This window comes from Anopheles bellator, chromosome 2, assembly GCF_943735745.2.
Source record: "Anopheles bellator chromosome 2, idAnoBellAS_SP24_06.2, whole genome shotgun sequence".
In the NCBI taxonomy this organism is placed as follows: domain Eukaryota; kingdom Metazoa; phylum Arthropoda; class Insecta; order Diptera; family Culicidae; genus Anopheles; species Anopheles bellator.
The window spans coordinates 34405663-34430275 of NC_071286.1; the positions used below are offsets into that span (position 1 = coordinate 34405663).

Below are 24613 nucleotides of genomic sequence, written 5' to 3' on the forward strand. Positions count from 1 at the left end.
TACTGGAACAGCCACACCGTGGGACAACGCAACGAACCCAGCAAAAATGCCCCACTGGCTCCAATAATTGATTGTGCGATGCTTATCGGTGACAAAATGGATTCAATCGCATGACACGCACGCATGTGTGTGCATAATTCATTCGACAAACGCAAACACCTCCGGGGGGAGCGCTAGTGCTAGTGTCTATGAGCGGCCAAAGGGGCTAATTATCCTGACAGTAATATCGTTGTAAAGTTAAATGGCTCCGGTTTACAGGCCATAAATGGGGTGTTCCATTAATTTGTGTGAACAACAAGGGCACGAGGCCCAGGACAGCACAGCGCAGGAAGCGCATTCTTTGAGTGACATCAAAATTGAAACGTACCAGGCGCCTCCATTCGGCCGACGGCCGGTCCGGAGTTCCGTTCGACAGGTCGTTCGATAAGCTATCAAAACATTTCACTTTTGCACGAAACCAAGTAAATCGTTTCTTTCGATCCGATAACACAAACCATACCGCCGGCCAGGTTATTGTTTTTAATCATAATGCAGTATATATATGTATATATTTTTATATAATAATCTTCACATTTTCTATAAAATATAACAGAAAAAAAATCTCTAAACAATGTACTGTTTCGTTCTCCGTTATTTTCTTCACTCTTTGCGATCCATCCGGTAATAGGTCCATGTTGTTTCGTTCGCAAGTCTCTCAACGATCGGAGTATTTACTGTTTGTCAGCAACTGTGTGTGCCTTTTTGCGGGCCATACGAAACCGAAAACCGTGAAACGATATTCGTTCTTTCGAAACTTTTCTACGGGTCACCCCAGTGTTGTGGGACCCCAGTCGGAACGGTATCCATTCCACTGGCCCTTCGACGGCCTCCTATCGTTTCAGATTGAATCCAGAAAACTGAATGTTTAATATCACTCTGCCGTCGATGCTGTTTGTGTTTGAGGGGGGGGAGTTTGCGCTTTGGGTTGCTGATTTGACCGGCTGCCGGATTACCAGCCACGTGTATATGTTTGGCAATGCACAGTTACATATTGAACATCCATACAACACATAGTACGACAAGCGCTAAATACTACCGAGCACAAGCTAGCCTGCCAGTACCGTGTACCATTCTCAACTGTGCTTTGTGATTTTTGTATCCCTATTTTTTCACTTATCCTTCCAGCCGTTGGCCTTGGCCAGTGCTACACTTTCGGAATCGTTTCGCGCGCGGCTAAGTCCTCTCACATGTGGGTCATTTTTAATGCCTTATCCCGGTCTATCGGTAAGCTGCTGCTAATAGTAGGGTATGGTTACAAATAGGTTTAGAATTTATTATACTTTTTTTATACAAAACACACAATAATTTATCGTTACACTTTCACCCACAACGATGGGTGGGTCGATCGGCCCCCTAATCGCAGCACAAATTCCAGGCTTCCAACCCTACAACTTGTTTTTTCTTCGTGGGCCAGTTCATCCGGTTCTTAAGTAAAATGTAAAAAGTTACTCACAACAAATCAGGTAATCAGGAAGGTAGTAATAGAGCGTGAAGTCGATTCCGATGCACGACCAGGAGTTTCCAGGACCAAACCTCCTGTGGCCCAATTTAGCGCAAATTTTTAAGAGGTCTTGATCGCCCTCGTGGTAATGATTTGATTTGTGTACCTTCGGATAATTACTAACCAAAGCCCGGCAAGGAGCAAGAACTCGAGTGCCATCGCCCTTTATCGCGCCATCGGCACCGGAAGCACAGAGATCTACAGGGCCCAATGAAAGCCCCCGGGGGCACGTTCTGCTGTTAGTTGTGTAACTCATCATCCGGGCGCGCGAAAGTTAGATAGAGCGCGTAAATTGCGGGGAGCGTGCAAATACAAAGTGCAAAATTGAATAAATACTAACAACCCGATAAACGATACACAAAACCAATATAGTCTAGCTGATTGTGTTGTGACACACCTGTGTTAAGATACCCCTCGTGTGGTCAGACCCTGGGCGCCCCCGGGACATTCCACACATTTTATGTCGAATTCGGAATTTTACGCCTGCGCGCTACACTTAGGATTGCACTATAGCGCACAGAGAGAGAGAGAGAGAGAGAGAGAGTCGGAATAGAAGGTCCTGTGCCCCTCGTAAACTGTGCGTATTAGGACGCACACGTTTCGGTTTGTGGTTGCGAATTTGCGATCGACTTCTCTCTCTGTCCGTCTGTCTGTCTGTGGGTCTGTGTTTTGTTTTTACTTACAACAGCAAACAACTAGAATTGGGAACACCTGAGCTTACGATTTGTTTACTTTAAACTACGACCATTTATATAGATTTTTGATATTATTCGTTTCTCTGTCTTCGTCGCCCCTCCCTGCGATCCGAAAATCCTGTGAGGCCTTACAGGTGCCGGTGCCGCGAATTTTTACATCGACCAGCTTTACTATCTACTACCTTACGCCTAACCGCGACAGTTCCCGGTTCTGGGACCGAGTAGGACTGCCCGTTCTGCCACGCAGCCTGCGAACTACGAAATAATCAACAACGATAGCTTCGGCCCGATAGAGGCCCGTACGCGGGCGTACGGAGTAAGTGAAATATAATAAATAAACCCTCGCCCTCGCCGATCAGAATGGAAAATAAAACGAACGATATAAACAACGAATCCCTTCTAACTCCGTTACATGAAGGCTAAACAACGAATGGAAACAAAAAATAAACAACAATTGCTCTGTGTTACTCGCTTCGAAAAAGGGTGTCCCGAAAACGGCGTAACTCTCTCGCCCTCCTCTTGGCCCAGCTAACACTAACCCCTACTGAAGCGACAAACAATTGAAAACGTGTTTTAAGTAAGAAAGTAGCGAAAAAAAAACCTTAACTTAACGCTACCTACACTATGCTTAGTTACTATCCAAAAACGACACTGCCACATTCGGTTCGTTCGATCGCCAGGTTGATGAAGATGCTGGATCGGACGAAGCTTAACACATACAGCCCACCTGCCGGCCACCGGCCTGGCAACAACATTCATGCACACGCACACATACACAGAGAAAGAGAGTCCCAGACACACCGATCAATAAATAATCTTACTTGCTACCGCCCCATTGGCTGCTAGGTGCTATCTACAGTCCCGATCGCGATCCCGTTCCCCCACTTCCTGAGGTCCTGAGGCGAGCCTACTGCGTCGTCCGCATCCGCCAGACCCGTGCCACGGCCACCTCGAGCGCCCCGCGCCCCGATTAGCTGACGTTCTTGCACAGGTTCAGGCTGCCCGTTTGACTGTTGGTCGTCAGGCACTCGTCGCTCTGCTTTAATACTATATTTGGCTCGAGAATGGAATGTTTGATCGTTTTGCCGTTGCCCGTCGTTATCACGCCCGACGGATCGTGCCGGCTGTAGTAGTCATCCTCGTTGTTGTTGTTGTTGTTGTGGGGCGCGTTCGCGTTGGCGGCGCTGAGGGAGTTGTTGTTGTCCTGGTCGATCTCCATGCCCTCGTCCTCGTCGTCGTAGTGCGGCTCGGACTTGATGTTGGCCAGTAGGCCACCGGCCGCCGCCGGCTGCTGATGGTGCTGCTGCTGCTGCTGATGCTGGTGGTGTTGGTGCTGCTCATCGTCGGTGCTGGTCCCCCCGTTGGTCGGCGTACCCGGTGGGTGGTTGACGGCCGCCGCGGCCGCTGCCGCAGCAGCCGCCGCCGCCACGGCCGTCGGCGAGCCGATCGGGCTGCCGCCATTGTTGAGCCGCAGGTTGAGCGCGTTGGCGGCGGCCGCCGCCTGTATGACGTCCTCGATGCCCAGCTTGCGCTTCTCGGCCCGCATCTCCTGCTCGTACTGCTGCACGAGCTTGCGCTTCGAGTAGTACTTCTGGTACTTTTGCGTGTCGAGCATCTTTTTGCTCGCGTACGGGGACAGGGGCCCGTTGCCGGCCCCGTTGCTGTTGCTGAGGTTACCGTTGTTGTTGTTACCGGCGGCGGCACTGTTGCTGTTGTTGTTCAGGTAGTCCTCGCTCAGCACAACCGCGGCGGCCGCGTGCTTCGCTTTCATCAGCTCCTTGAAGTTGTTGCGATGATGCTGGAACTGTTGCTGCTGGTGGGCGACGGCGGCCGCAACGGCGGCCGCTTGCTGTTGCGCGGCGGCTGCTGCTGCCGCTTGCTGCTGCTGTTGCTGTTGCTGTTGCTGCTGCTGCTGAGCCTGTTGCTGCTGCTGAGCCTGTTGCTGTGCCTGGGCGTGGGCCTGCTGCTGTGCGACCTGAATCAGCTGCTGGCGCTGGTGGGCCAACTTCTGTTGCTGTTGTTGTTGTTGCTGCTGCTGCTGTTGCTGCTGCTGATGGTGATGCATTTGCTGCTGCTGTTGCTGTTGTTGCGCCTGTTGCTGTTGCTGGTACAGCCGCTGCTGTTCCTGCAGTCGCAGCGCGTGCTGGTGCTGTTGCTGTTGGTAATCGCGCTCCTCCGAATCGTTGGTACTCTACGCAGCATCCGCCGTCAGAGAGAGAGAGAGCGAGAGAGCGAGAAAGAGGGAGATAGTGCAGACAAAGAAAAGAAAGTTATATCCAGACCCGAAGTGAGCAGCTCGTCCCGCTGCTGTGAGTGCATTGTGTTTTCGGGGTTATTAATGGCTCGCGGGTTCTGAACCGCTGGGCCAGCCCCACCATCACTTTCGTTTTCGTAACTCAGTGAAAAACAACAATGCGGGCCAAAAAAAGTTGCAACCCGTTCGGAAGCGAAAGAGAAAGCGATCAAACGCAAATCGAGAAACAGAACTTTAAAACGCACGACTTCAACGGGGCAGCAGACAACGAACGTACCTCGCCGTGTAGTCCCTTCACCTGCAGCGCTTCGGCCACCTTCAGGAAGTTCGGCAAGTCCTCATATTTCACGTTGACCTGTTGGAGAGGCAGAGAGAGAGCAGAAGCATGAGCAGCCACATCAAACAACCTGGACGCTGGGCGCCTGTCGGACCTACCTGGCCGCTGTACATGAAGTCGAGCAGTCCAGCCATGTGGTGGCTGTTGACGTCGGTCATGAACAGGATCGGGTGCTGCGATGGGTGCTCGAGGAAGATCTTCTGGAAGTACGGGCTGCACACCGACAGCACCAGCTTGTGGGCCTTGAAGATCTTGCCACCGGCCGCAATCGTCACGTCGACCATCTGCCCGTCCCGCTGCAGACTGTGGAAGCCCTTGCACATGTTGCCGTGGAAGCCGCGCCAGGACAGCAGGTACTGCGAGAGGGAGACAGAGAGAGAGAACGGGGGCCGAAAATCAGCGATGAATCCTTAACATTCCGGCCAACATCTTTCGAGTGTTCGCCGTGAAACGCACGGCCAATGTAAAGGTACCCCCGTCACCCGACGATGGTTCGAATCGGGGACCAAAATAAACACACGGCGGCCATTTCGAACGTCGAAACTTGTTCTTCCAAAATTAACTCTCTTTCGGACGGAGGCTCCCGAGAGAGCTCCCAAAAGCGAAAATACTACCTGCGTGTCTGCGTGTGTTTGCGGTTGAATGGCATCCAAAATGGCACAGCGCTAGTAAAAGTAGCCACAGAGCCTCCCCACCGTCCGCGCACACACGCAGCCACACGCACAACCGGTTACGGCACCCCCAAAATCCTGACACAAAGAACGGGCGGGAAGGAGAGTGAGCGCGAGAGGGAGACGGAGCGACAGACACAATGTGGGAAGGCTCCCGAAAGAAGGCAAAAGTCCGAAAAAGTCTTAATTTATTTACGGCCCGCACGGTTGCCCAATACATGCGGCTCAGTGAGTGAGTGTTATTTTTATTTTTAGTTTCCCCCTTTCCGAGATCGGCCGAGATCGGTTATGCGCCCAACACAAACACTCGCGTCTTGGGTTGTGACGTCTTCGGGGGTTGCTGCCGCCCGAGAATGCGATTAACAGAGAGCGCTTGGACCGACCGTTGAAGTCACCGAAAGTCGTTGGAATGAGGCCCGGCCTAGAAACGACCTGTGAGGTGTGTGAGCAACCATCCTATTGGAACCCTATTGGAATACGAGGTGTGTTCAAAAAGTTCTGCCAATTTTGTATTTCCGCGGGCTACGTATATCCGATTTTCGATTTTCGATCTGGTGTCGTTAGGTTGCTACACATGTCAGTGACCGATGGTGAAAAGTTCGGCCATTTTGAGTAATCGGTCAATTTTTGACAACTGTTTTGCTTGGACAAGATTTTTCTCATCGACGATGCCGTCTTTATCGTCTAAATCGTATCGTAAATCGTAATCGTAATCGTATCGTTCACATTCGACCAAACATGACTTTTCGACGTTCACAACTTCTAGGCCCTCTGAAAAAAGTTTGAACAATCGATAACAGCTGCTTTTGCTCTAAATAGCTTCACCATAAGCCACAGTCAACATTTAAATTTCGTCCGAGCTTTTAATTTCGTTTTTTACACAAAATTTGATACAAATTCTTTGCCATCCATTTTTCGGAATAGACAAAAATCGCCGATGGGCGCACAGTAAAATAGCTGTGAAACATTTACTAATTACTCAAAATGGCCGAAATTGTCACCATAAGTAAGTGACATAAATAGCAATATAACGCCATAAAAACCCCGAGAAAATCGGATATACATAGCCCGCGTCAAATAAGTCTCTCAAATAACGATAACAATAACAACGTAATAACAGCAAACAACAACCGAGCTGTCACCGAGCTTCATCCAACACAAACAAGCAAACAGCGTGGCCTGCTAGAACTAGAAGAATGAGTTTGCTTCTTTTTGCAGCCAAAGGATCTACACTCTGTCAGGATCAGAAGGCTGTGAGCTTTACGGAGCCCACAATTGGCTTGACGAGCGCTTGACCTTTGGTCTAATGGGGCCAATCGCAGTCAGTGGCGCGATGCTGTGAGTCCAACAGCCCAAAGGCCCAAAAACGCCTTTCGCAACTTCTCCGTACACTTGTTGCGTGATACAACATGCGCGTGGCTGGGACTGACCCCACCCTAGAGTTCGATCGACAGATCAGCAGGTGCCCAGTTCCGAAGGGCTCATCCCGCAGCCACGCTCCGAACCGAGTTCCGTTTGGTCGAATTCCTTCTCTCACATCAAACGGCTCAAAACGGCTGCCAAAATGGCCACCGCGTCGGAATCCACCACGTCGTCGTTGCTGTTGTTGTGTTTTTATTTTGAGGTCGAAAGTGAAAGTTGTCAACCGACGGGCGGCACACCCGAAGCGGCGAACAAATAGAACCGGAAAAGCAATAAAGCGGTCTTCCTTTTCGGCCAACCCTGCCCGTTATTAGCATCGTGCTCGTGGAGACCTAGCGTGGCCACTTCTTCTACCCACCCTTCCCCCGGGGAAGGTGTGAATAATTGCGCCATCCATCGAAAGTGAGAGACTCGAGACTGAGCCGGGCTTGTCATCCCCATTTCGTTGCGCGGTGACACTACTGCGTAGTAGTATCGACACACGACCCCACATTGGAGCCCCCCAAAAACTGGCCCCACCACCGACCAACAGAAGAAGAAGAAGAAGTGGAAGACGAGGCACACCACGCGAGTTTTCGCAATCCTCGGTGGCACAGCACAACAACACCCGTCGTTACCTTCCGAAGGTCTTCTGAGTGTTTTTTTTGTTTGGAGGAAACAACCCAAAATGGCCGAACTGAGTGTTGAGAAAAGTTCGTCGACACCGTGACGGATTGGTGACTTCTTTTCACCGGGTCGGCTCTCTCTCTCTCTCTCGCATAACCAACTGAACCGCATCGGAACCAACGTTAGTTGTTTCGGAGGTTTTGCTCGGCGTGAGTTTGTTACGCGGGCGTCCTCTGGCGATGGAGGCGCCTAACGATTACGCCCAGCCGAACCGAAACCGAAAAATGGATTAAATCTGCCATATGCTGCACTCGTTTCCAGAAATGTGGTGGAGCTGAAAAATGCAGACACAACACTCGCCTCGCCGCCCTCCGTTTCCACGGCTCCCTCTCTCGCTCGGTTCGAGTTTTGATTATTTATACACCTTTTTTTTTCTCCGACGATTTCTTCTGAAGATGGTAGCGGGCCGGAGCAGCGGGCAGCGGGAGATGTCGTAATCAAATCTCCGCACCGCGCCAAAGTTCATTGGCCTCTGTGTCGACGGGCCCAAGAAGGGCTCGACGAACTCCGCGAAATGCTTCTGCAACGAACCGCTTTTTTTATTTGGTAGCGTTGTATGAATAAAAGTTTTGGCACAACCCACCCCGGGGGGGGGGAGCAACACTCAAAATTCGGCTTTCGTCCGAACCTATTGCTCATTTCAAACAACGCAGCGCCGCAAACAGGACGCAAAGTAAACGCCTTCGGGTTTCGAATCGAAGCCAACGGCTTAACCAAACAACACCAGGACTGCTAATTACGTAAACAATAGACAACAGCCCCACGGTGGGCCCCCCGCAGCAGATCGAGACAGGCCAATCGATCGATGGAGGCACACACATGCAGCTTTCTTAGTGCTTATCGCGGCCCACTCGCCCGTCGGCACTTGTCCAGCCCCGGCTTTCTGGAGCTGTGTGTGGGGAGAATCGGAGAAGAGCTCGGCTCGGCTCGGGCGAAAGAGAAAGTGGCTGAAAAACGGTTATTAACCCGTGGCGAGGAAGGACCGCCTATTAGATTGAAATTAGTAACCCGATCAATCGAGCCCGCAGATGGCCTGCTTAGAGTGCGTCACATTTTAGAGTGAAAGAGATAGGGAGATATGGGATCCCAAATGCAGCTGGTTGACAGCTGCAGATCACATCACCAAGCGCATCACAACACATACGTAGCACATGGGATGAAAAGTCTCAGTCCTAGCCCATAAATAGCGCTAATCTTATTGCATTCATCGCTTTTTCACTTTTATCCTTCAAAAGAAAGCTGTCAAAATTTCATTTCATTCTACGACATAAATTTGTGTGAGAATAACGCCTGTTTTTGTTATTTTGAAAACAATGAATCAAGTGATTTTGATAGGAAAATATACAAAGTAATGGCTTGAAAAATGATATAAAGACTTCACTTCGTCAGAAACAACAGTAAAAATTAAAACATGAATTAAAACATGATCCGATTGAGACACCAGTGATACAGGACATAATGGACTCCAAATGAGGCGGTGGCACTAGAAACCATTTAAACATCCACAACATCGAATGATTCTAATTCTGATGTGTTGATGATTCTGAGCAGTGTTTAGCCATTTTTAAACGTTGTAAACTGCCTTTTTGCGTCGATATGGAAGAATGGATGAAACCATCACTTCTGTCCGGAATCAAAACGATCGTCATCTGAGTGCAACTGGTGAACATTGTCCAAAGCATCCAAAAGCACAAAAGTCTATCGACTGGGAAGGTCTATGGCCTCAGTATTTTGGGATTTGCGTGCTGTAATATTCATCGACTTTCTTGGGGAAATACCATCAACAGTTAATATACGAACAGCGAATATACAGGGTGTTCCATCACGATCTATACTATTGAAATGTTAAATAATTCCAACATTTTTCGGTCGATTTTTACAAATTAGTCAGATTTTGAAACATTACTCTATGCCGTTTAAGCTAAAAATCAATTTACGCCAAAAAGCGGGTTAAAATTATAACGCTCTGCGTTGAAAATAAACGTTCAACAGTGAAAACTGTGCGTGCTTATTGTTGCCGAATTTCTTGTGACTTATTTTTTCAGTAAGGCTATTTGAAGAGCAAGGTGTATGCCAGTCAACTGAAAACCATACTAAACGGTATTTTATGCCCTAAATAAATCTTGTTTATTTGCCCAAATTGATTAACAAATAGTGGAGTTATTTAATATTTAAATAGTATGGGTCGTGTTGGAATACCTTGTAGTACCATCAACAGTTGCTGAATTCTTCGGCGACTGTTCAAAATACTAACCGCCGTTGCGAACGACGCTTTGAAACATTTGATCGATAAACTTTTGGCCGCAATCTGCCTCTTGGGCAAAACGATGGCCGAGGTTCACAGAACTATTGAAGAAGTGCCAAATTCACATCTCCAGGTCCGAGAAGCTCTTGGTAGGATCGGCTGAGGGCGATCCATTGCAAACGTTTCAACATAAGCGCACGCCTAATGCATTGTAATAATCTTAGGAAATACTTTTCTCGGTTTAGGCGCACTGAATGGGCGTTTGGTCAACTTGTGCCCGTTTAGTTCTTCCCAAAAACGAGTTTCCCTATTCATGTTTGTATGTCACCCATTATTACCGCAAACAACGGTGGGCTTTTGTGAAGCGGTTGGCGGCCCGGCCGCGAGCATTTACCACGCAAAACCGCACAACTCATTGTTAGCTTACCATCCCTTTCCTGTACCTTGGGGTGCCTTCCCCAAAAAAAACCCGAAGCGGAGCCGAGATTGCATTACTATTCTGTAGGAAAACGTGCGAACGAAAGCGAAACCCGAATTTCGAAAACACGGCCTGGAAAGTGGAGAAGTCTTTTGCTGCTGCGCCGCCGCCCTGCGCTTGGCCGCAGATAAAAAGCATACTTTAGAGACACATACTTTTACACAGAGAGAGGCGCACACAAAGCACATCGATTTGGGTGCGGGAAGTGCCGCTATGCGCACCACCTAACGCTTTTGTCACCTGCATCATAAATTGCCATCCAACCGGGCCGGGGGTTTGTCTTTGGCGAGGCTCTGGGCGCGCGGTGCGGAATTTGTTTGAATACTTCGCCTTCAACAGCCACTTGGGAAGTGTGTCACGTACGTGAAGTGAAAGCGAAAGCTGTCGTCCACCGTCCCAGAACGGCGGGGGAAGCCCGAGGCAGGCGCGGTGGTCGCTCGGATCGGTAGGAAGTAGTTTGAACCTCCGGGACCTGCCCGCAAGAATTCACCTGAGCGTCGTTCATCGACTTTTGGTTTCTTCGACTCTTTCGACGGAAAATGAAGGCTCATCCTGATTACTGGACCGCTACCGCTCGACGTCTCTAAGCGCGCGAATATCAACAACCTTCCCCGGGTTTTGATATCCTTCGAAGCCTTGGTGCAATGCAAACATAACCTGAAAGTTTTACTAAAACCACTTGCCGTATGTCATTTCTGTGACGTTCCGGTCGGCGGTCCAATTTGTCACGCGTCAGAAGGCAACGTGCACGGAATAATATGGTATGTTACTGAATTCCGTGCACAGCTCGACCATCGAAGTGGTGCAAACATTGTGTCGATTGTGGGAGTTGGTGTCTATCACGGTCAAATACTTTTCAGTATCACACCAGACGTTCTTTTTATGGAAGCGAGAGAGCCGAACAGAGTTTTGGAAACTATCGTTGCGCTTCGTGCGATCACCGGAATGGGTCCGTAGGTCGAGTGTAAGAATCCGTATCGGACGATTCAGCAACTTTCAGCAGCGAAAAAGAAACAGCGAATTCCGACAACTGTGGAGATCTTTCCGACCAACATATCGCAATCTGGAAGACTGCGACCCCTATGCTATGCCCCCAAAAATGGAAGTGACGGTGAGAGGACCCATTAGTATCACCGTAAACGGAGTTATTATGAATAATTTTAATGAAACATGAAGTTCGTTCCAGTCTCCGTTCCAGTCACAAATCAGCAACAACAACAATAACCACCAAGTAATTTTCCTATGGAGCTATGGAGTTCCTATTCGCCCGGAACCCCACCCAGCCGTCCGGTGCGCAAAGTCCGGATGCACAATGACGTGATGGCTAGCAATAAACAATAGGCCCCGCCGCAAGACATGGCAAGTAAATTCGAAGTGAAAATAGTAGACTTTCCATATGCGTTGACAACTTTCCAACGTGTGTGTCTAGCGATCAGAGGGACCGACTCAACTCCGACTATTTCGCTTATTGCCCAATATATTGTTATGGATTGCGTTACTGGCAGCTGTCTGTAGTTGGCAGTGGCATCCTCAAGATTTGTGGCAAACTCAGCCAAACGAGTAAGCCCAACGTTACCAGTGTACCGGAGTGTGAGTAGTTAGCCAGATAGAGAAGAAAAAAAGTTACCAAAATGTCGAAACGTGTAACAACCGGACCTCGACGATAGCGATCACCATGATCAATCAACTCGCCACTCGCATGCGATCGCATGCTGCCTTACGTGATTCGGCGCCCATTCTCTGGGGGGAGGCGCCGAATTTATGAAAGTCGTTTGCCGAAATATCAGAAATCTTCAGCCCCTAGATGCGGACCACTACTAACTCCAAACCGCCACACAAACGCCATTCGGCTCCGATCTACGTCTCTGTGTGTTGCTCGATCTCTCGGCAGAGAGCGTCGCCACGTTGCAGCACGCGTTAGACTTGGCTGACAACGAAGACGGTGGTGAGAGCTACCAGCAATTCTCCTGCCAATGGCTAGACACAGTCCATCAACAGATATCCAGAATGTTTGCTTCAACCGGAGTTCCCTGAGTCTTTTCCGGAACTGGCCTTTTTGGTCTACACCGGACTATCGCTAGACCTGTTAAATCTAGAAGAGAGATCATCACTAGATGCTTCCCTTACCTGATCGATGTTGTGATGTTCGTTCATCTGATGCAGCAGCTTCTGGTTGAGGCTCTTCAGGTGGTTGTTGCTCCCGTCGTACAGGCTGCCGCGCTCGGTGAAGTCGTCGTAGTCCGTGTCCCGGTCGGTGCTGCTGAGGGCGCTGCTGTTGCTGTGGAGCGTCCCGTTCGTGTGGCTGTTGGCCGCCGCCAGCAGGGCGCTGAAGTCGGCCGTCGGCCCGTTCGACAGCTTGCGCAGCTCCTGCCCGTTGACGGGGCCACTGCTGACGTGGCTGGTCGGGCTGCTGTTCAGGCTGCTGCTCTCGTCCCGTGCCGAGCCGCCGCTGCTGCTACTGCTGGTGCTGAGCGTGCTCACCCCGCTCGTCAGGTGGCTACCGCCCGGGCTCAGGTTGAGCGACTCCATCAGCTTGTGTTTACTCTCCAGCGATCCATTCCCGCCACCGCCACCGCCGCCGCCGCCGCCACCACCACCGGCTCCACTTCCGCTTCCGTTTTGTCCCGCTCCGGGACCGCTGCCGGTGTTGGTGCTGTTGCTGCTGTTCGTGGTGGTGCTGTTGGCGTTACTATTGTTACTGCTGTTGTTGTTCTGGCTCTGGGCGTTGCTATTGTTGTGATGGCTGTTGCTATTGTTGTTGTTGTTCTTCTCCTTGCGACCACCGCCTCCGCCGCCGCCACCGGTACCGCTGCCGGCCCGGGTGATCTCCTGGATCTGGCTCAGGACGATCTCGCGCTTGAACTGGTCGAACTTGGACTCGCCGTGCTCGTCGCCGATGATGTCCGAAATGTCCAGCATGCTGCCGCCGCTGTGGCCGTGGCTCGCGATCAGCTCGTTCTTGATCTTGTGCTGACTAGCGGCGTTCGCGGCGGCGGCCGAAGCAGCCGCGGCGGCCGCGATGGCGGCGGCGGCCGTCGAGTTCATGATCTCGTCATCGAACTGCGCATCGTCCAGGGTGTCCGAGTCGAAGCGCTTGGTCGACGAGAACAGGCGCAGCGTCGGATCGTTCACCTGATCGCTGAAGTACACGTCCATCAGGTTGAAGAACGGCCACTCGCGGCGCTTCGGTTCCTCGGACATCTTGATCGCCTGCCGGAGAAGAAGAAACATTAGCCAAGCATTAGCGCGTTGCCAACCTTTCCGCCCGCCGTTCGATATGGTTCCGCCTGAGAGCCTGGCTCGGCTCGGCCCAAAACCCCTGCCTGACCTTTCCGGTTGGCCCCGGACTCCCGGCCAGTGTCTCGGGCCAGTTCTTTCGCCGTTACACGGGGCCGACCGGCGTAACCCAATTTTCCACATCCCGAATCCCCGAGTGCGCCGCGCACTCGGTCAACCAACGGCACCAGAAGCGCCAGAGTCGAGTGCTGAAGATTACCACCACTGACCCAGTTCCCGAGTTGTTCCGGCACCGTGGCGCTGGAACGAGGGCGCCCGCAGCGAGCGGGCCGGCGCGAGCAGCCGAAACGCGAGAAGCGGATAAAGAAACGGTACAAGAATTTCTCCCGGTTCTTCCATGCTGCCTTCCGTTGCCCCGCGTTCCCCGACTGGAGATGGGAGGGAACGGCGGGCGCTCAACAGCCTCCGCCGTTCTGCGACGTACATGAGCAGAGCCCGGCCGGCGCAGGCGAATGGGGGGAAGGCGGCCACCAGCAGAACGCATTGTCTGACGTTTTCCCCCTGTGGTAATCGTGATGATGGAGCTCCGTCATAGACCAACCCCCAGCGAGACTGTCCTACTTGCTACACACCTAGCCCACAATCCCAACCGCGGATCGTTCTGTGGACCGAAGTCGTAAAACCCACACCGAACGGATGGGCCGGTCCCATGGTCTCTCTTCTTCTTTCGATTCATCGCCAGACACGCTCTCGGGATTCTACCCCATTGGACCCTCGGGAACAGCGCGACAGGGCCAAAGACGACGGCCCCCGTGGGACGTTCTCATCGCGGCGCAACATGTCGAAAAGCTTGCACCGCTGCTGTACTGTACGAAAACCAGCAAAATGGGTCAAAGCGCGAACCGGGGGGGAGTGTGGCCCAAGTCGGGTGGTGCGGATAAATTGGCGGTGGATAAATGGGTTGATTATGGAGAGGCCCCTCGGAGAGGTTCAGTTTTGGGATCACTAGAACAGCGACTGACCTCATCCTGACGCTATCCACGGGGGGAGTACTTTCGATGCCGAGGTGAATCTTCACTCAGCGCCCAGGGTGGAATCTTCATTTTTGGGTTCGTGTTCTTACTCTCTTCTTCGCCACACATCAACACAACTACTGGCGATGCTGCCAGAATTTGGATCTTCAATTACTTCAAGCCACCACAACAAATATTCGGCCAGAAAAACTCAGAACATCAAATGTCAACTACTGGGTTGTTCCTTTAGTTAAGAGCTTCGATAAGTCCTGATAGAAAAAGATTTTTTTCTTCTGTGAACCGGGTATTTTTTCATGAATCCTTCAACTGGTCTAAATTGTTACAACAACAATCGAAATTTATTGTTTTACCAGTTTGCAAGTAATCCGCGAACAAAATTTCACTCGCATCCTAAAAAAACTGATGCTAACCCTCTTTTGGGCGATTTCTGGAAACGAACCCCTTTCGGAGCCGAAGAATCTGGTCCACACCACTCTTTGGCCTCTTGTTTTGACTCAGGATCGACCCAAGTCTTATCCATTGTGATGAATCGACGCATAAAATCTACTTTATCCTTATTCCATTGTTAGCTAATGTGGCTTCCATTGCGCACACAGCTCTCTGAAGTTCAATGCATCAATCAAAATATTGTTTGCACTGCCCAATAAGATGCCTGAGGCTTCTACTAAACCTCTTTCAGTCACTCGACGATTTTCCAATACGATATTCTGTATTTTTCCTACAATTTGAGGTGTTGCTACTGTTTTTGGACGTGCTTGACGTGGATTGTCTTCAAGACTTGTACGACCTCGTTTAAATTCAGCAACCCATCTTTTTAATGTATTAATTGAAAGCGAAGAGTCTTTATATACTTTCAACTTTTTTCAGGCTTTTAAGCCTTCTAAAACTAAGAACTCAATCCTCACTCGTCCGTGTGCATTCACAATGGATTTCTCTCAAGATGATCAGATGTCAAAATAAAGATGTTCTCAGACCCTTGAGGAAATCGTTTGGCCATAATCACCTCGAGTGTCTTAAATTGCCGATGCAATTCTTAATCGGCCAATTTTGGGTTTACCGTTTATAGGTTAATCCATTACGAACGATGAGATAAATTAGTAGAGATAATTAAAATTCACGCTTATTTCAGTAACGTATTTGATTCTCGTTAACAAAAAATACTCGCCTAGAAATAGAAGTATAGCACAGGAGTTAATTGCCCCTGTAGAAGAACTTGTTCTGGACTTCTCCTCCGCATGAACATAATAACGATCGATTGGCGAATTCCTAAAATTTTGGTAACATCCTCAAAACCGGACAGCATTTTCGGTTTTTTTTTCGGGTAACCTCTCCAGTCAGTCGTTTCAAGTCAACTGTCACACCGCAGAACCCTCCATTGTCTTTCACGAATAGGACGCGTGAATGGATTGAAGGATGGGTGGAGGATTTATTGGTCGCACTTTCCTTGACCGCAAGCCAAACTCGCAGCCAGCAAAAAACAAACACACCACCATTCGATTCAGAATACGGTGCCGAACCTGACAAAAAAAGCACACAGCGTGTGTGCCAAAATCAACAGCTTGTCAACAACCGTGACCGACACCGCCCATGACACCCCCCGGGCGGCGAGGGGAAGGTGTCCGAGTGGTCCGAGTTTCCCCACAACAGGATCCGCTCTCTTCGACTCGATTTTATCACGCGCATCTTCTCATAAACCACCCGCCAGCAGCCAGCTCGTGGCCCCAATTGGACGGCAGCTGGTGGCTTCTCGCGGCGTGGCTCGGATTGCGTCCCTTACGAATGCGCCCCGGTGAAGGTTGGGCTGCACATAACACGCGCGGTTCCTTCTGAAGCAGAACAAGCCAACATCGCCGAAATTTCCACCGAAAACCCGCCGAATCGAGACGGAGTGCTCATGAAAATTTATCACCCACAGCACCAGTTGGCCTAGCGTCAGTGGCCCAAAACTCTTGGCCATTAACAGGCGGGCCTTTTTCTGCGTGTATGCCACGCATCGCAGGATCTGCGTTGTCGACTTAACCCCGCGGCCAGACCCAGTGCTGGGCCCGGGCCAAGTGCATGCCTAATTCGCTGCGTGGTGTGTTTATATCAAAAGTTTTCCCCTTACTTTTGACGCTCCGACTATGGCCAATCATCATCGTGAGGCCAGCGTGAGGCATCTTTTGGGCGAGTGAAAGTAGCGCCCAATTTTTCCACGCCACTTCTTCCACGCACCACAAACGGGCCGCGTTTTTTTTGGCGCTCAGTGCAATACTGGCCCCGTCCGCGAGGTGATCCGCGGGCCGCCGCCAGTTTCGAAACCAGAACGCACCGTTAGGCAGCTGGCAGACGGCGACGCGCCAGTGCGCCGGCCGCACACGCAAGAAAACCTCCAATTCACGAGATTTAAATCTTAATTTTTTCTCTCGTTTTTCTTTTCTTCAATTTACTTCGCATTTGTTTTTTTCTGTTGCCGTTGTTGTTGTTTCTGGTTCTCCGCCCGGTTGGGCCCCTCCGGATGGTGGCCCTAAAAGCCGAAAGCATTTCTGGTTCGTTGCACGGGCCCCCGGGGGGTGTGTGAAGAATGGCTGGGAAAGCACACCGCACACCCGTGGTGGACCCTACGGCCCGGGCCAAGCTATTAGAGAGAGAGACTCATGAAAGCATGAAGCATGGAAATTATAGAGGAAATAAAGCTCTCAAACAATTCGAAAGTTTCTGCACCTCTAGCCACACTCTAGCACACGGCGCACAGTGACTCTCGTCATCGTACGTCATCGTCGCAGCTAGGTGAGAAAGCATCCCGGCATCGCCCAGCAAGATCACTTCTGACAAACCGTTCAAAGGACGATTCGCGGCCACGGGTCCCACACCCGACGGTCGGTCTCGGTCAGTCACGGGATCACGGGACCCCTCGGGGGTTTGATGAACGGCGTTGAACGGCCACCACCTAGGGCCTAGGGTACGAAAGTGAAACTACGGTGCTAACACTTTCTAATCAATCGATAGCGTCGCAGCGCCGATGATCTCCCCGACGACGGCGACCTGACCCGACGGCGACGCGGACGCGCACCAGGAGAAAGTGTCAATGAACAAAGCAAGGTGGCCCCTTCTGGGGGCCACCTAATGCTAGATTTTCTCCCCGCACAATTCCTCACGGATTGCGCAGGGGGCGCACGGTTTTGACATGCACGGTCCGGCCGAACCCGAGCGAAACGTGGAGCACAGGTGCAACCGTGCCACGTGCAGTAATAGCCAGCTGGCGTAGAAAGCATGCATTAGTTCTACAGGAAAGTTCTCCCCATATAAAATTCGTCATCCGTTTTGCAATATTCACCTCAATGATAGAATTGCCACTACTTTTGGGCGATTGAATACCAGAGGCAACAATTTTCACTCCCTAAGACTAGGGCACCCTAGTCTTGCACTTTTCCTGACTTAATCCTTTAAGCGAGATTTAGCGTTCCTTTCTACTTCCGATTGCTGAAAAGCCTCTCGAAAATTGTGCAAACTATGTACCAGACCAAAATCCACACCAAACAGTCTCTCGTTTTGGGTGCATTGGCTTCTCTTGCACGACGTCTGGGATTTACGAGTCCCAAATATGAAAATTCTGCCAATGAGGTGGAAATGAACTTCAATTAAATGAGCTTTTCAAATTTCGTACAGTTTGAGTTTAAGGCTAACCCATTTGGGAAATAAGTTTTGAATATTTCCCAATTCGCTCTAAGCGTTTGGTGTCCCATTTCACAAATGTCAATGTTTTTACTAAACATTTGCAATTGTCAGAATGAAGTTTGACTTTTGAAAAGTCAAGTATCCGGTAATTTAAAATCCAAACATTAGATGGAAACACTCATTTACCGATGGCTGAGATTTAAACACTAAGATTTAAGTAGTGGTCAAAGAGTCAGCTTTGGACGAAATTGCTCATAAGTAGTAAGTAAAGCATTCCGAGTTATCGTTCAGTTTTAAATGGAGTCTGTCCTGCCCTCGTCAATCGAAGAGTGTTGTTTGAAGGATGGCCACTCTCGACAAGAAATCACTGTTTTAGACCGTTCAAGTCATTTTTCCCCATGATTGAACCATTCTCAAAGCATTCCCAATTATGTGCCTTTCTGTAGCCTTCCGTTAGTCATGCTTTCCTACTCATGCTCATGCTTAGTTATGCTTTCCTACAAGCTTCTTAACTGAGCTTTACCAGACATCGTGAGTCACGATCCCATCTCACTTGTTCACTTAAAAGTCCTCAATGTTTTCTTTAAGACTCTCGTTCGCTATTCGTCGTAACAGTAACAGTTTCAGTTCACACCTAATTTGGGACCCAGTGGCAATTAGTTAGAAACCATTAATTATAATATTATAGAAGTAGCGAGAAACGCATTTCAGAACTCCTAAACCAACTCCACTTTAGAGTGAACGGCATAAGCTTCTCATTGAAATGACAACGAGTGAATCCACGGAAATATGGGTCACCGAGCGGGAACCGTGCTTTAGCGTCGACGGAACGATGGATCCGACTCCCGATCCGACGATCAGCTGAGCGTCCGCAATCAAGCAGCACATAAACCATCCGCGCCGTCCAATCATCAACCGATCCACGCTCCACTAATACGTTGGCATCCTGGGAAGGCTTGGCAGTGATAGACAAGCAGCCACACACCGACCGACGACAGAACGTCATTAACAACTTCTAACGACGACGACGCACTTGGCGCACGCGAAGCAAAGTCAAGGTTTCCGCGTCAGGAATCGAGCGCGCGGCTCCAAGCCACCCATCCGGCGGACACGGCCCGAAAGCCTGTTTGGGGCACTGGCACACCGCCGGTCGGTCGGTAAAAACCGGCTCTCCCGGCAGAACGGAGAACGGAGCGAACAAAACAGAACGGCCGAAAGTAGGTTAAACGTAAAAGCTAACGGTTCTTAACCGGTCCGGCGCGCGGCACTAGGTCTGAGAAATGTGTGAGAGACCCCGGCGAAAGCTGTGAGAACCCTCCCGTGAGACGCGTGTTCTCAGCGTTCTCACCGAAAGCTCCACCGGCGAGCGAGCGACAGAGAGAGAGAGAGAGAGAGAGAGAGCGAAAGGGTTAGAAAGCAACCCGGCAGAGAAGGAAGAGAACCTCGCTGTCCGATCGGGGAGACACGCATTGCGATCGTCGATCGTGGCTTATTTTTTGTCTCCTTCCGACGCGGACTCGCTCCTCACGCAGGCCCAAAGGCACGAGACGGGATAACGGATCATACCCGCTCGGCTGACCTTGTGCGTCGCCGCCGACGTTCCTAGCGGGTTTTAACTAAGCCCCAAAAAGGCCCTCCAAAAAACCAAAAATTGCAAACAAATGTTTTGAGAAAAGAGAACACGGCACTCACTTCACGGCTTGAGCAGCAGTTTTCTCACGCCGAAAAGCATGGTCGGGCGTCCGAGGTCGGTCGCCAGCCTGTGTTTTGGGTTGACGGTTTTTGCAAAACGGCGCGTAGAATTTGGAAAATTTTACGCCTAAAAAAATCGACACCAACTTTCTAGGTTCGGCACGGCCCTCCCAAACATAAACCATCCCGACTGTTATTGTTTTCCACCAACAAACCCTCCGAAGACGGGAAGAGGCCATTGTTTCAAGGCTTCACCGGGTTTTCGCCAAAGCCAAACACTCGCACCGCGCAGGAAAGCAAAAGCGGAGCGTTACCAAAACAGAGTCTCAAAGTGGAGCCGATTTTTTATTTGGAGACGGAGGTTTATGGTTGGCCCAAGATTGGCCGGTTTTTGGATGCGCGATCGCACTTTCGCGTTCGAGCAGCCAAACCAATAAAACCAACGGCCGAATCAACGGCCGAGAAGGAGTGGGTTTTTGAGCAAACAAAGTCCGCTCTGCCAAACATGATTGATAGCCATAGGAAAATCGGTTTTCCTGGCGTGAAAATGCCGAATTATGCCGCGCATAGCCAACAATCTGGCGATGGATGTAACACGAACCGAACGCATCCACTTCCGGTGGCGGATATTTACGGTTCGAGAAGATGATTTCGAATGCCCTACAGCTAGGTCTCGCGTGGTGGTAGATTAGTTGCGTAAACGCGCAAGAAACTAGGAAGAAACCAGGCAAGAGGCAACGCAGTTTTCTTTCCACCAAGAGTTGCGCAGATCAAAATATCTACTTTCACGTAAGATGATGATCTACGTAATTGATTAGCAATATTTAAACAGCAGTGGCCTCGCGGAACACGCCTCAACCGGATGCGCCACCGAAATGGACTCGATTGTACCCGCAGAACCAGGACCATCAGGCGGCCAAAGAACGAATCGCGTCGATAAAACTGCCTGCACTGTATCGGTACCATCACGACACCGTGTTCGACCTAAAACGCCACTTTTACGCGACCCGGAAACACGTGCGCTATCGTTTGTTCTGATCGTAGGCACCAGTTATCGGGCGACCGATCGACACCTGCGGGACATTCCCCAGTTCGAGAACAGTGAATGTAAATTATCAACCGAAAACTAGAACTACTTAGAAAGTAGCGTGTTTCGCTCGTAGATCGTTGTCTGATCACTCCGACCGATCGTTGTCTTCGGAGAACCGCCGTTCCTGGGTTTCCCCTAAAAATCGATCTACTACTGACCGGTGACTGCGATGATAAGTGCGTGCGCAGGAGCAACCCCATAAGGCCGGAAACAATTTAGCAGCACTAAATGTTCCATCTAATGCGTAATCTCGCGAGCCGACCCCTCGACTGCGCAAATGTAGGTTCGGTTTTTCCGGGCCAAGTGGCCCAAAAGCCAAAAGAGTTGCGATTTCCGCTCCAAAAACACGACCTCCAAATGGTGGAAAATGTAGTAAAGCTCAGCCGGTCGGCAGATCAAAGCCATTCGCCGGTCTTATTACCCCTAGCAGAGTACTATAAATATACCTTTTATGTGGTGACTGCCAATTTGTGAGTTGTGTTTTAGGCTTTTCTGTTTCATTTTATGAATCCTGGACGAGAGTACGAATTCTCAACTTCGATTGGCAAACCTTGGCAACCTACCATTCGCTCATTCATGGGCCGGGGCGCCTGCTGCTAAGTAATCTTAAATGGACATCATCCTCTCTGAATACGATTACCGGGACCGGCGCACCGGCAACAAGAAGAACCGAGGAAGTATTTATACCATCTGCATGCTCTCCTTCTGGCTGCCCTCGTTTCATGGCTGCCCTCGCAGGGCCGACACGCAGGGTGTACCGGGGCGCGCCGCGAAGCCCGGTCAATAGACAGCATTCTTGGCTCGCATACTCGAAGCACGCGCAAAGAGGGACTCGGAAGAGCCGTTACTTTAGAACAGGCTTCCTGCGCGGCCACATGCTGGCTGCTGGCTGCCCGGCCGACCGACCGACTGTCTGTTTGACCTACTCTCGTAACGCTCGAGCGAAGGCAGACTCCCGAGCGATCGCAAACACGCACATACACAGGCAGGCGATTCCCGGTACAGACGTTGGGATGGTCCTGCTTCACCAAACCGACGGACCGAACGGCGAGAACGGATCGTCCCGGCACACAGTGCCTGGGCTGGGCTGAAGAACTGTTGCCAGGCCAAGCTTTAAACTCTTGCGACGCCTCGGTAGCTTCGTGGCCGGCCCCGTTGGGCGGTCCACGTGTTCAGCGGAGCACGTGATTTAACTGGACTAGTCCGTTAGAACCGCAGCGTGCCACGGAAGTGCCCACACCGACGCATGAGTGGATTAGTAACTGGAACGATCGGCAACCACGGAATAGCTTCCCGGGGATTGCCTAACAGAAGTTGTGCAGTTAGGCTGTGTTAACGTCACTGATCACTGACACATGATCCGCTGTTGGGCCAATCGAGTTACAACTCGTTGATTCTTTTCCAAGTTTGGTCAAAATCAATTTCTCAACTCAACAATAGCAGCTACTAGTAGGAACTTTTGGGGCGTTGTGATATTTTAAAGTTTGTTATGTTAAGAGATTTCAGGGATTCAAAGAAAAATGAACCAAGTTAGAGATCCGTGAGCCAGCGCATTACCACAGCAGCTTATTCGATTAGTTTGCGAGCTTGCAAAAAGAGACGAAAACGGTACAAGAAAAAGTACAAGGTGAAGTTTCTTCATGCATTCCGTCAACGGACCATGCGGGCCTAATGGCTCTCACTACTAGCAACCCCTGGATGACATATGTCAGCGAACCAACCAGACTTTCTAGTCATCGTACCGTGTCATAGCCAATTAGATGAGATAGTCAGCACGGTTTGTGGTTACTACTATTTGAGAGACTTCAGCCAGATTTGATTTAAATTTGTGTTTCAAATTGGAGAAAGGGGAAAAAATCCTAAAATAAATTCTGACATCTAGCAACAGAGCAAACTGTCGGTCTTCAGATGTTGATGTCTTTTACACTGATCCCATAGTTGCCATCGTTACCGAGACATACTTAGCCAGCTACGGATTGGCTTCCTGACGAGAGTTTAAATGCTAGTAAATCTATTACTCTACCGCACATCGCTGAAGTCCGAACCAGAGACTCGCCATTCCATTGGCCTTAACGCTCGTCGCATCTGCATGGCCCAGAATCGGGAAAGATTATTAGGTTACGGCAAGCACCGGTCATCGAAGGAGGCCGAAAGAAAGATACTTCCTCCAGTGCAGAGACGTGAGCGTGTACCTGACGCCCAGACCCAAGAGCAGCGGTGCGCGCGGATCTGCAGCGGATTAATTCTGCGCTTTCTCTCATCTAACATCTAACCTTTACGATCTCCGTAGCCGTAGTCGTTCCTCCGCCTCAGATGATCTCTGAAATGGGCCTTCTCTCGCGCTCTCTCTCTCTCTCCCTCTCTATCGCTCTCCTTGTCTGCCGTCTTGAGGCGCTACTACTCGAGAAGCCCTCCTCTTAGTTCATCGGCAAATAAGCAGAAACGCGGCCTGCCATAACAGATGTAGATTCCTCGGGCTGCTACTACTTGCATGTGTGTTCGCGCCCCGTATGTATGTGTGCGGGGCTGCTCACTAGACTAACCGCAGCACACTCTACTATTTTGTTTGCAGCGTTCGGGGGGAGTCGCATTAAAAAAGGCTTTCTTTTTCTCGGCTTTCTTCTCCACTGCACGGCTTTCTATTTCCACTTGGATTCTTTCTTCGGCGGCGGTTCAGCTTTCGTAACTTATTTATTTATATGTTTCTCTCTTTCCCGTGCGATTGTTGTTGTTTTTCCTACCCGCAATTCCCCGCACCACCCCCGCCACCGTTGCTCGATCGGCATCTTCCCGCGGCGTGCGGCACTAATTCCTAGAAGGGGAACCCCCCGAACGTTGCGACCGAACCGAAACTTGCGTGAATGCTTGCCTTTTATATCCGCTGCTCGAAAGCCCCAGCTGCTCTGGGGTGCACTCGGACCCACCGTGTCCACTACAAGCACTCCGTTCGTCATACGTGATTGCGAAACTGGACGTCAACCTTAGTAGCGTAGTCCGATTCCTATCGGTACACCTGCGTTCGGAACCGTTCGGATTAAAAGGATTATAATCGCGCTAACGCACTCCACTCGCTGTTGGGCTACTCGTCGGACTCGCCTTCTAGTGAGAGAGCTCTAGGATGATTAACGAGTCCAACTTCAGGCTCCAGTGCCGATCGGAAACACGTTGCTGGAACCCGAACCTGAACCCGAGAAAGAGAGACGGAGAGCTGGCGAAGAACACGCACCCTCGCCTCGGCCTGCGTGCTCGAGTAACTGTTCTTCAGTTCCCCAGTTTTCAGGTGGTATCGATCGGGTTGCGCCTAACCGTTGCGAACACGCGGCGAGCGCCTTGTAGATGTAATTACAAAAATGTGTTTTATTTTAGCCCCCATCCATTAATTATTTACTTTACTGCCGGTGCCGCCACGACTCCGATTCCGGACCCCATTCTAGGGCGCGGAGAAGCGTAAGCCACAGCCCCCGACGGCATGTACCGTTTGGTTCGGCGTTTCCGGCTCACCAAATGGCACGTTTGATTAAAGGCCTCGGTAATCTGATTGTAGGCACCCGGTCGGAAGTGGACCATTAGATGGACAGGAATGTCTGCATTCTGC

The 24613-nt window shown here is 50.5% G+C and overlaps 1 protein-coding gene across 1 annotated transcript in view; it reads right to left on the bottom strand.

Moving 5' to 3' along the window:
* Positions 1-3205: 3205 nt before the first annotated feature.
* Positions 3206-24613, bottom strand: part of LOC131210914 (probable serine/threonine-protein kinase cdc7) — a 35251-nt gene continuing 13843 nt past the window's right edge. Inside the window, exons 4-7 of the mRNA XM_058204234.1 lie at positions 12436-13518; positions 4925-5182; positions 4767-4844; positions 3206-4426 (exon numbers count right to left, since the gene is read on the bottom strand). Coding sequence (XP_058060217.1) covers positions 3206-4426; positions 4767-4844; positions 4925-5182; positions 12436-13518 — 2640 coding nt within the window. The remainder of the gene's footprint in view (positions 4427-4766; positions 4845-4924; positions 5183-12435; positions 13519-24613) is intronic.